This window comes from Nanorana parkeri, unplaced genomic scaffold, assembly GCF_000935625.1.
Source record: "Nanorana parkeri isolate BGI_ZX_2015 unplaced genomic scaffold, ASM93562v1 scaffold130, whole genome shotgun sequence".
In the NCBI taxonomy this organism is placed as follows: domain Eukaryota; kingdom Metazoa; phylum Chordata; class Amphibia; order Anura; family Dicroglossidae; genus Nanorana; species Nanorana parkeri.
This window is the reverse complement of record NW_017306398.1, coordinates 702,482-715,443: the sequence shown is the minus strand read 5'-3', so window position 1 is coordinate 715,443 and position 12,962 is coordinate 702,482. Positions and strand designations below refer to the sequence as shown.

The 12,962-nt window shown below is 41.0% G+C and overlaps 1 protein-coding gene across 1 annotated transcript in view; it reads left to right on the top strand.

Annotated features, from left to right (window-relative positions):
- LOC108784880 (trypsin-like) overlaps positions 1–7,337 on the top strand; it is an 8,738-nt gene extending 1,401 nt beyond the window's left edge. Inside the window, exons 2-5 of the mRNA XM_018553815.1 lie at positions 1,428–1,578; positions 2,873–3,126; positions 5,133–5,269; positions 7,188–7,337. Of these exons, the coding sequence (XP_018409317.1) occupies positions 1,428–1,578; positions 2,873–3,126; positions 5,133–5,269; positions 7,188–7,337 (692 nt within the window). The remainder of the gene's footprint in view (positions 1–1,427; positions 1,579–2,872; positions 3,127–5,132; positions 5,270–7,187) is intronic.
- The last annotated feature ends 5,625 nt before the right edge of the window (positions 7,338–12,962 follow it).

The following is a 12,962-nucleotide window of genomic DNA, read 5'->3' as shown; positions in this document are numbered from 1 at the left end:
TATATATATATATATATATCTTGTAACAAGGACACTCCACTGTAGTCCAGGTAAGTCAAGTAAAACGCAGTTTATTAAAAGGGCAAACACAAAGTCGCTGGTCATCCATGGGGTAGCCTTCCCCTGTTCACATAAAGGCCAACATTTCATGCACTTTTCATGACAATCAGCCTTCTTTAGCAAATACCGTCCTTTGTAGCTTTCCTCAGCTCTAAGGCTCTTCACCCCTCGTGAGCCCTCTATCTGCTCTCTCAGCAGTGTGTACCACAGATCCTAGGGTCACCAACCTTTCTGACCTCTCCCAGCCTCCCCCGGCTGTTCCTTGTGCGTCCAGCACGCACCCGGGTCTACATGTGTCTGTGTGCCTCCTGCGCACACACACACACACACAACTCCAACTCAACTCTCTGAGCACTGGGCTGGCTTCTAATAAGGCTGCTCCCAGCCACCTGATCCAGCTATACTGGTCATTGGTAACACCTGGCCCCAGGACTGGAGATCTCATCCCACCCAGAGCTCTAAGAGATCTCCAGAGCTCCAGATCCCAGCTACATTTAGGAAAACCTGGAAGGACCTGAAAAGCCAGGCTCTTCCTTATAATGTTATGTTATATATATATACACACACATATTTTTGTTGTGCATAATTGGGTATTCTAGGTGAACACAACTTCACTTTATTCCCTAAGCTATCTGAAAATTGTCTTTGCTATATGATCAGTCTTGTTCTATTAGTATATCGACTGCAAAATGTGAGTGGATTTGCCCTGCCTAAGCTACTCATATTTTGCTTTAAAATAAAATGTAATGTAATACTGTATTATGGACACTAGATGGAGCCGAGGAGCACTGGAAATAAGTATATATTTCTTATCGCTGCACAGCTCCATCTAGTTGCTACAATGAGGCATTACATTACATTATATTCGACCTAAAAGGAAAATATATACAAAGAATGTTCGTTTTTGCCTCTATTCACAAAGAATAAACATTCATGGCTCTGCAATTTTTTTTATAAATAGACCCCTATGTGTCCTATTCACCATGGGAGATCTATAATTATACAGTTGCCATTGGAAGATGATTAGAGGAGAAATCCTCCACTTGGGACACCTTTCCTGTCTACAAGAAGATTTTCCCTCACTTTGGAAAGATCTCTTAATAGATGTTGAAGGAAAGACTTCATGCGGATCTTGGTTTCTGCAGTGTATGGTAATAAGAGGAAGTTAATTCTGCCCTCAGTCTTTGTCTTAGGGACAGACTCACTTTGACATTTTTGAGAGAAGCTTGTAGACGGCCCAAAAAGATATAAATACAATAAATATATTTGTAAACTTTTTTTTAGGTATGCTGTGTGAATGGGAACATAAGTGGAAATACACTTTAAGCCAATCTAGTATGTCATTTGCAACACGTTATTTCTTATAGCTGCCTTTGACGAAGATAAGATTGTTGGAGGTTATGTCTGTGCCAAGAACTCTGTGCCCTGGCAGGTGTCATTGAATGCCGGTTATCACTTCTGCGGAGGGTCCCTGATTAATAGCCTGTGGGTGGTTTCCGCTGCTCACTGCCATAAACAGTAAGTAGAAAATGCCTTATATGTGTTATAGCTTCTTTTTAGTTGTGAGCACATAAGACCACTGTGGTTTAAGGGCAGGGCTAAGCTACTGAAAAATTAAATTGTTGATGGGTGATTGCCTTATCTACTTCACATTCATTTCAGAGTGTCGTATGTGAGGATGTTGTGAGCACTAAGATAAAGCTGAACTCCAGGATAAGCAGATATTGTCCTCATACAAGAGTCTTGTGTATTTTTCCTTGAATATTGGTGAGTTTGGTGTATTTCTTCCAGACCTGTGCAGTAGTCCAGTGTGAGACTTGGAGCTTCCTGTTATAAAGACCGCTCGCAGCTTCTCTCTCCTTGTGCAGGGTGACTGGTCTTGTCTCCTCCCCCTCAGTTAAAAAAGACCGCTCACTGCTGCTAATCTTTTTATTGAAAGATTCAAGCAACTTTTATACAAAGGTAACAAAACATAAACGTAGTGTAAACTGAACACACACTGCTCACTGCTGCTCTCTCTCCTTGTGCAGGGAGGCTGGTCTTGTGTACGCCCCCTACTTAAGCTTTCTGCAGGCAGCCTGTAGCAGGTGGGGTTTGCTGGGTCATTCCCACTGCTCTGCTTTTTGCACAATGCAGCATAGTGATGATGCCACTGCTCCAGCAGAAAGTTATACTTTTTTATTTTATACTTAATACTCGGTAACAGTTTTCATCACATGGGATAAAAAAAAAAAAACCTAGAATATTTTGAGGTTTCTTTGAGTGTCCTGTACTCCTAATGCAAGCCCTAATACTTAAAGCCCAACTTTGGGTTCAGTGCCTCCCCCTCCCTTCTAGTGGCAATCTTTTCCCCTTGAGGACTATTAGCATTATGTTGCTTGGAAGACCCAGAACATCTTATAGTGGATAACAGGGCCTGTGTGGGGCAACTCTGGATTGCGGTGAGCATTGCAGCCACTGTTTTTATTTTTAAACCTCATGGTGGATGTTAAAAAAAGCCTGAAGTTGTTTTGAAGTATGCATGGCTAGCATGGTTGGGCCTATTGTCTCCCCTGGTTTGCATGGTGTGCTCCAGGTGCTCCTTTTTTCCTCCCAAAAACATACTGGTGGTAGGCTATATTGGTGCCCTTCTATATTGCCTGTAGTGTGCATGAGTGCTGTGGGGGACACGTGAGCTCTTTTGGGAACAGGAATTGATGTGAATGGATCTATAAATTCTATAACATGTTCCATGATATGTTAGCGCCATATAAATATTGGGGGGAAATAAAATAAATAAGTAAGTAATAAACTGTGATCTTTTTTTCTAAAGGAAGGTGCAGATCAGACTGGGAGAGCACAACATCTTTGTAAGTGAAGGAACAGAACAGTTTATCAGCAACGCCAAGTCCATCAAACATCCCAGATACAATTCTAGGACCCTGGACAATGACATTCTCTTAATCAAACTCTCCACTCCAGCCGTCCTCAATAACTATGTCAATGTCATACCCCTTCCTTCCGGTTGTGTTGACGCTGGGACCAGCTGTCTGATCTCTGGCTGGGGAAACACACTTAGCAGTGGCTGTAAGTCTCAATGATCAATAATTTGCTTATGTGGACTACATAGTAATACTTTCCTACTGTTCAGATTATGTTTTTTTAAAACTGATATGTTTACATCTACACCACATAACCATTTTGCGTACATGCCTCTGCCTTTTCCTCAGCAGCATAAAAGATCTAGAATGCAAAGGAGAGAGAAAGATTAAACAAGTTAACTAGATATGGAAAGATTATAAAAATGCAGCTTATGTTCTAGCTAAATTATACAGAAACCATTTTTGTTTAGTTTTGGATCGAATAGAGAATGGTTAAAAACACTGTTTTTGACGGGTTTTTTTGCTGTCTGTGTACATTCGGGGGCAATTTTCCTGTCTCCAAACATAACAGGAAGTGAGAGGAAATCTCTCCAAAGGTGCCCCCATTGGAAAACTTTCTTCTATTCTTGTTAAGATGGAAAAATGGATGCAAATTTTTGGATTTTCTCTTTCTTTTGGTGACAGTGACAATGACCACCAAGACAAATAGAGAGAGTCAATCTCCTCATTAAAAGTCAGCAATAAATCCTGACACAGGTTGATACTCTTCTAGTCTATCCAAAACTAAAACTAAAACCGTCCCAATCAACATTCTTTAGCTGATTAGGGATTTCCTTTGGAGCGCAACCCTTTTTCAGCTAGTTGCTTTAGCTGCATATCCATGGTTCTAATCACTCAATCTGAAAAAGAAAAGCATTCATTGGTGGGGTACGGACACCTCTAAAACATGGCATATGAACATTCACAATTACTCTAATAGATCTCAAATTACAGACATGGAGGCATTACTTTTTGATTAACCCTGGTATATATATGTGCCTTAAAGTGTTCTGAAAACCATTTTTTTAGGTGTTTTGGGGGCTCAAAGTACTCCCCCTTATTCAGGGCTACAAGGCAAGTACAAGAATGGTTGTAACTATACAAAATTCTCTGATAATCAACTAACATTACAGTTCAACAATACACACGCAGAAATAAACATCACCCAAATCATAATAATCACGAAAAATAGCTTTTAAAAAAAGAATTGTGTTATATAATGAAATTGGTCAAGGTTAGTAAGTTATGAAATAATAGCAGCATTAAACTTTTTTTTTAAATCATAGTTCCTTGGTCCGGTGCTCTCTATACCTTGATTCCAATGGTTGGGTACCTTAGTTTCGGGGTAGCTTGCCTTTGATGAGAAGAGACTCCTGGAGCTATTGTGCCCCAAATAAATGTAAGTGACCTTCTTTAAGCATGAACTATTGAGTCAAATCTGAAGAGCAACTCAGAAAAAATGGGATATGCCTGTGGTGACCTTGAAGTATCTTGTTTTGGAGTACACAATTGTATATCGTCATACGTCTTCATATATCTTCATACAAAGAACATGTATTAAAACATCTTTCAGGGACTCCAAAAGAAGATACTTCAAGGTCACCCACAGCCTATTGAAATATTATTGGAAATATATTGAAAATAAAACAAAGAGAGTTGTACACTGCCAGTGCCCATAAAATATCTTCTTTTGGGGAACATTGAAGATATGGTTTGGAACAAGTGAGCACCTAGACCCAAACTGCATACTGCAGGATGTGGAATCTCCATTGTGCAACCTCTCTTAGCACCAATCTGGGCCTTCCTCTGAAGATACAATGGTGAAAACATCTTCACAATGTAACATACTTAGCACGGTTGATTCAAGCAGTCAGTTACCAAACTGAGTCTGTGAGACCAGCAGCTTCATGTGCTATCCTTCTTGATGTACTAAAGCATCACATGCACTTTAATAAGTTGAATGACAACGGGCATATTCAAGCAGGGTGTCAGGTAAAATAAATAATTAAATAGGCAAGCAAAAAAAAAATAAAACTATTATACAGAAGAAAAAAAAACCTTTTTATGTAGATACCACTTTGACCTGCTCGGTATGTACATCAAGTTGTGGTTCCCATAGTCTGTCTTGCTCATGTTAATTTGGTTTGAATCAAGTCATTTCTTTTCTTCCAGCCAATTACCCAGATCTCCTGCACTGTGTTGACGCTCCCGTCTTGACTGATGCACAATGCAACAATGCCTATCCTGGAGAAATCACAGTTAACATGATCTGCATTGGATACTTGGAGGGAGGGAAGGATTCCTGCCAGGTAATGTGTTTTTGTCTTTTTTTTTAGGACATTGGCCTACAAGAGGCTGGTAAACCAAACCACTATGCTTCTTCTATGGATACATTATCTACATTATCAAAGGAAAAGAAGTTATATTTCACAAAGAATATAGGACGGAAGTCAGGGAAAACAAGCTAATAGGCTACCAAGCTTCCCGCATGTCCCACCCCTGGATACTCTTTAAATGAAAATATTAATGGGCCCTTTTATGGCATGCAGCAATTCAGGACATCAAGGGTCTAAATCTTAAGCCCAGTGTATAGCTGGGAGGATGCCCTTCACATGGCATTACTGCATTTTGATGGACCAGAGGAGGATATGATTTTCCAATGCTCCTCAGCTCCATCTTGTAGAAGTATTAACGCACAAATAGAATTCGCTCAGCATGTTGGTGGGCAAAATCTCTCAAGTAACACAAAACTACAACTACTAAAGGCAAGGATATTGACTTTGCAAGGTACAGAGATCTCCTTCCTCTTATTTCCCTCTTGAGCAGCCAACCCATTCTTCCAGCAACACAATGATGTCATATCTGCGAGCCAGAGGACTGGCTGAGCCCTTCTGGTTGCACTCTGAGTACAAACCACCCCCAGCGTAAAGCTCACTCCAGTGATGGACTAAAACGTCACATTTAGTTTTCTAATTTGTATTGAGATTGTAGTCCATCCCGGGAGTGAGCTTGGAGCGGTGACTACTTTACAACAAATACGGGAACCATGGGGAACAGATGTAGCCCCCCTCCAGAAGGAAGGACAGTGTCAGCACCAATTCAGAGATGATTGGAGGATCTACATCCGAGTGATACACAAATAAGATACATTGTTGTTAATAGTCAGGGCATGTGAATGCATTATTAAGTTTTAGCTCCCGAGTTTAGTGTCACAACAATTCCTGTTATAGGATGACAATGCTGTTCCTCCATAGATACAGTATGATTAGTAAGCGTTAAACCCTAAAACAGGAAGTGTGTTAATGGAAGGATCACCAGGTGAAATGAAAGGAGGAAAAAAAAAAGAATAATAGCGCAGCCACTACATCTAAGGACTAAATCTGAAATGTATGACATTTTTGGCCTTGGGTTTACATAAGCTTTAAATTGCTGTTATTATACATGTAACATATACACTGCCCGACCAAAAAAAAGCAAATAGCTAAGAAAATAGGTCAGTGTCTTCCATTGGATCAGTGTTATGATCTGGGGTGGATTCATTTGGTCAGGTTTACGTTCAGCAATAATATGTGTCCAAAAAATAAGGTCAGCAGTCTACCTGTATATACTGAATTCAATGGATTTTTTCCTCCCTGATGGCACATTGGGCATATTCCAAGATGACAATGCCCGGATCCATTGGGCTCATATTGTGAAAGAGTGGTTCAGGGAGCATGAGACATCATTGTCACACATGGATTGGCCACCACAGAGTCCAAACCTTAACCCCATTGAGAATCTTTGGGATGTGCTGGAGAAGACTTTACGCAGTGGTCCAACTGTTCAATCATCTCTACAAAATCTTGGTGAAAAATTCATGCAACTCTGGATGGAAATAAATGTGACATTGTATAAGCTTATCGAAACAATGCCACGGTGAATGTGTGCCCTAATCAAAGCTAAAGGTGGCCCAACGAAATATTACAGCGTGCAACTTTTTTTTTTTTACAGGCAGTGTATTTGTAAATATATGAAATGTAATCCTATATGTACGCCATTCCCTTACGCTAGCGTTTCCTTTTCATCTTTCAGTTGCCTGTCTTTTTCTGTACTATTTATGATTCATTGTCTATGTCCTTTCCCAAAATCTTACATTTTTTTCCTAAACCTAAATTGTACTAATCTAAATATCCATCATGTTAGAATGTTATATGTAAAAAAGGTAATTTTTTTGTGTTTGCCCCTCAGGGTGACTCCGGTGGCCCCGTGGTGTGTAACGGAGAATTGCAGGGAGTTGTCTCCTGGGGATATGGTTGTGCCCTGAGGAACTACCCCGGAGTCTACACAAAAGTCTGCAACTACAACTCCTGGATCCAAGACACCATTGCCGCCAATTAACAACAAACATGTCTTATTGAGTCTGCAATCATTAATATCAACACTTTTAATGTCATAAAAATAATTAATAAAAAAAGGTGCTTCATCATCTCTTAATATATTGAGCATGTTGGAAAATACATTTAAGAAGACTCTGGCCCTTGTAGAAAATTAAATTAATAATATGGATCTAGACAGCCCGGCTTTACAATAATTTATTGCGGAAAGGTTGGAGTAGAGTCCAGGCTGCCAAGTTGACTCACAAGGGACGGTGCACTAAAGGAAAATAGGCTGTTCACTTTGGATTAAAGTTTCTCCTTAAGCTGGCCATATTGTTATCAGTGTTTTAATTCTAAGAGAAAACACGTATTAGCCAACAGACAATGCATGGCTTGTAGTAATACACCTAAAACCACTTAGCTTAGTGAATGAGGTGAAGCTCTGCTGACTTCCAAAATCCAATCATGTACAAGCAAAAACCCTTTCTTCTTTTGTTTCCTTGCACATGATTGGGCATTATTTGCAAAGTGAAATGTCACCACATTCAGCAATCTAAAGCTGGCCACACACCTATAGATTATCTGCAGATTTTCTATGGTCAGATGGAAAAAGTACAACAGATTCCTCCATCTGCGCTAAACTGTGTGGATGGAGGAGTCTGCCACTGGGCCAAGCTTCATTATCTTGCTAGTCAGCTAGGCTGGCTCTCAAAACACCTGAACAATGCCTGCATCTAATCAGATTGTTCAGGTATTTTGACAGCCAGCGGGGTCAAATAATCAATGAATAAAATAATCAAGTGCAAATGAAAAAAAAAATATGTGCAGAGCAGCTTCCAGCAAATGGATGTTCAACCACCTATTTGTTCCCTCCTCAGGGGAAGCAAGTAGGTGGAATATAAGCCTCCCTTCTTCTGGCACTCCCTCCTAAGCACCAGAAGTGCTCAAGAGCTCAGTACCCATCAGCATCAACCTAAGGTGCTTTGGGAAATCCCCCCGCTCTTTGGGGGTAACCCTTCTTAATGCAACTCCCCAATGCTGATGGACATGTGGACTGTAATCAGCACATCTGGGATGCTGAATGCTTGCAGCCTCACTGCTATGAGAATACCAGTCTGCATGCTGGGCTGCTAAGCTCTGGAGGAGGGCACACGGTTTTCATTAAACTTTTTACAAAATAACATTTAATGTGTATAAACCCAGTTTTAGGACCCAGCGAGCATATTAGCAAATGCATAAAGGGACATTCCTGTTGTTTAACAAGATTTGCCAAATCACTGGCAAAATTGGATTATGCAAGATTCACCCATCAGCACGAATCCTGTCGAATCTTGGACCAAATCTTTTGGTTGAATATTCACTGGGCTCGCTGATATTTTGAACACAATGTATTAAAACAAAATTAAGTTTTAAAGAGTGTAAGAGGCACAGCACTAAGTACAAAGCACATTCAGGGCTACTGTAAAACAATAGAGTGAGATCTCCCTGCCATCATTTTCAACTCTGTTCCTCTCCAACTGGGAGCTTGGGGTGTTGTTGCCCACCTCTGTGTGTTCCAGCTCCTCCTGTTACATTCTCCAGAATATACAAACCCATTAGGGAAGGTAGGAGCCTCTCATAATGGGCAAAGCTGGGGTGCAGACCCAGGAACAGTACAGGAAGGGGGAAAGCACCTCGTATTGGGCATAGCTGGGGTGCAGACCTAGGAACTTATCAAATGGATAGTGGGAGCCCCTCATAATGGGCACAGCTGGTGTACAGACTCAGGAACTTAGCACGAGGATGGTGGGAGCCCCTCACAATGGACAAAGCTGGTGTACAGACCCAGGAACTCAGCACATGGATGGTGAAAGCCCCTCATAATGGGCACAGCAGGTGTACAGACCCAGGAACTAAGCTCAGGAATGATGGGAACTCCTCATGATGGGCACAGCAGGTGTACAGACCTGGGAACTCAGCTCAGGAATGATGGGAACTCCTCATGATGGGCACAGCAGGTGTACAGACCAGAGAACTCAGAGTAGGGATGGCAGACACACCTTATAATGGGCACAGCAGCTGTGCTGACAAGAAAACTTGTTTCCACCAATAGAGTCCCCAGGAGACAGTAGTAATTGCCAGATAGTTTAACTTTCCAGTATCCACCAAACATTGAAAAAATTACCTTGAGTGAAGATGAAGAATACAACAGGAGGTAATGGAACTAGTCTAACAAAATGTAATACATTCCTAATACTAGTATGAAAAAAGAAGGATAAGGGAAAGGTGACAAAAGACATAGTTAGAGGAACCACAGTTGCAAGTTAGTGGTTATCTTACAAGGAGGTAATAACAAGACCAGCAGAGACTGGCAGGGAGCAGCAAACAAAATAGGCACATGTCCCTACCAACAGTAAAGATACAGTGTGTCAGAGGATCACATGACCATTCATTTAATTAAGCAATTGCACAATTTAAAAGAATGTTATTTTTAAAGTCAGATTAGCAGAGAGGGGATTATTTTGTATTGTTATTATGATTATTATTACTATTACCATTATTATTATTTTTGCCTGGCTCCAATATTAGAAATGTGGAGGAAGTTTTACAATACATATTTTAATAAAGTCACAATCTTTTTTGAGGTACGTTGAACTCTTCCTCAAATAGAGCATATTATAGAATGTGGTATTTTTAGGTATTTAGTCACAGGATTCCCCATCCAACTGGTACAGCTGGTCACCTTCCCATACGTTCTGCTGATAACTGCAAACCTTTCCAAAACATTTTCAGAGCCTTCCAGCAATTCCACTCCGATCTGCTGCAGTGGTGCCAATTGCTTTCAGGCATGAGAGCAGAAAGATGTCTAATATTTTGTAGGCTGGCCACACATGCTGCATTCTGATTGTTCAACCTCCGTTAGATGTACCAAAAACTATATATTACAAGTGACCAGTTTACAAATTGTAATTTTGTCAAATGAATTGTGAGTGAGCTGATCTTTCAACATTACTTTTCACCTCTCTGAAAGCACCCAGAGCAGCCCCGCCAGTCCTGTCATTTCGGCAGAGTTAAGCTTGATGGTGGGAGAAGATTTAACCAGATTTTGTATAGAAGGTGCAGGTGGATCAAAAACATCCCAAGATGTGCTATGACCCAATCATCTCAACACTTGGTGGTCGTTTCATTCGTAATATTTCAGAATAGCACAATCTTGATATTAAAAACTCCATTATTAATGCTTCCTAAATCCATTTACAAAAGCATTCTGGACTTCTTTTGGAACATGGGGTCTATTCACGAAGCAGGACCCCAGGACCCTTTCGGTTCAGTAGAACCGAAGGGCTGCTGTACGGGCTATGCACTATAGCCCGTACAGCTCCCGAAGTCCGCCGAGCGGCTCAGTCGAGCCGAAGGCATATGCTTCGGCTCGACTGAACCGAGGTGAAAGCCGAAACTGGCCGAGCGGCCGGCTATTGGCCGGACGACAGCCTGCTTCTGACAGCTGGGCGGAGCCAGCCGTGATTTTACGGCTGGCTCCGGCCACTTGCAGAGAGATCAGTGTCCCTAATTACCAGCTAACCAGGGACACTGATCTCCAGAGAAACACTGCTTTTTCTTTTTTTTTTATTCTGACATGGAGCCGTTGGCTGTTGTCAGAATAAAAAAACAAAACAAAAAACTTTTCACCATAGGAATGCATTGCTAGATTAATATTGGCTATTTCAATTTGCAATAACCAATAGCAAACTAGCTATTGTACCCGCCCTCTGCTGCTGTCAATCAGCAGAGGAGACCTGCAGTTCTCCATCAAGTCCCCACAAGTGATTGACAGCAGCAGAGGGCGGGTGCAATAGCTAGTTTGCTATTGGCTATTGCAAATTGAAATAGCCAATATTAATCTAGCAATGCATTCGTATGGCAAACATGTTTTGTTTCTTTTTGTTTTTTTTGGACGGCAGCAGAACCTCCGGCCAATAGAAAACAGTTGGGCGGAGCTATCTGTCACTGCTAGCTCCGCACAATCATTGTCTATTTATTTGTTTGTAATTTTTTAACTAACTGGGCGGCTGTGACAATGAGACCAGTCTCATTGTCACAGGTCGGCTAGAACTATGAGGTGAGTGAAAAGCACTCACCTCATAGTTCTCCTTTAAGACAATTCTTGATATATGAGCTTCTCAGTCTGTGCAAAATACTTGACACTAACCATTACATGAGTTTATTACATAGATATTATCATTATGCAGGATTTATATAGCACCAACAGTTTTACAAAATGAAGGGACAAAGTACAATTACAATTAGGGATAAGCTGAGAGAAGATCCCGTGGTTTACCCGCCCTTTCTCTACTCTCACCCAATCACAGGATGCCTTGCATTCAGTGAAAAAAATACAAAGGTTTTTTGTGAATGGCTGAGGAGACAGGAAAGGGGAGTGAGAGCAAAGCTATCTTTTATTGTACCCTCGAAGGAAATATCTGACTGAGCTGCGGAAGGTCGCAGCTTACAGTCATTGTCCAGTATAGTAAAAATAAAATTTTTAGCAGCCTTAGGCTCCCTCTGGACATGTTTGGCAAATGATTGCACATAACTTCTCTGGACCATTCCTAATAATAATAATAATAATGTTTTACTTCAGTATGACTTTAAAGGAGAACTATGAGGTGACTGATTTTCACTCATCTTCATAGTTCTGGCCGACCTGTAACAATGAGACTGTCACAGGTCGGCTCAGTAGATCGGGAGGTGAGCAAACACATACCGGCGTTCGCTCACCTCTCGATCCTGTCACGGCTCTCTGCCGTGACAGGGCAGTGACTGTATTCCCCCTCCCCTGTCCGATCCTCCAGCGCTGACTGGTGGAACGGATGGGGAAGGGGGCGGGTTCAGCTGGCTCTGTCTCTAGATATAATTGTCGGGATCCGTTTCAGCTGCGGCGTCTCAGTATATAGGGAGCTGTAGCTCGCGGTATACTGAGCTTAGGGTAACGGGAGGACGCTAGTTTGAGTCCTCCCGTTACCCTTAGGAGAACTATGGGGAAAAGCCCTGACCCCATAGTTCTCCATTAAGTAATTTGTGGGCCTAAAATGTGTATTTTTAAATATGTGCAAAAAAAAAAAGAAAAGGTCTGGCCTGCTGAGAATGTGCCGAACATGCTGTATCATCAAATGTCTTTTTCTTGCAGTTTACACAATAAAACTGGCATAAAATTATTATTATTATTATTACATAGTATTTATATAGCGCCAACAGTTTGCACAGCGCTTTACAATATAAGGAAGACATTACAGTTACAATACAATTCAAGACAAGATGGTAAGGAGGGCCCTGCCCCTGAGGGCTTACAATCTGAAAGAGGAGGGGGGAATGATACATGAGGAGGTAGCTGTGGTAGCTGTGGGAATTAATTATTTGAGAATGTGAAGAATAAAATGAGAATAAAATGTATTATCATTAGCGATATTTTTAACCTTTAGCCTTTGCTAACTAATTTAACAACTTTTTATTTTGTATACATGATTTGTAGCAATCCTCTGAAAGAGTATGCTGTATAACAACCATAGTTTTATGTTATTTGCAATTAAATGTTTTGAGTAAAACAGGTGAGAAGAGAAACATATTTTTTATTTTATTTGCCATGCATGGGAATTTGATAAATCAAGCC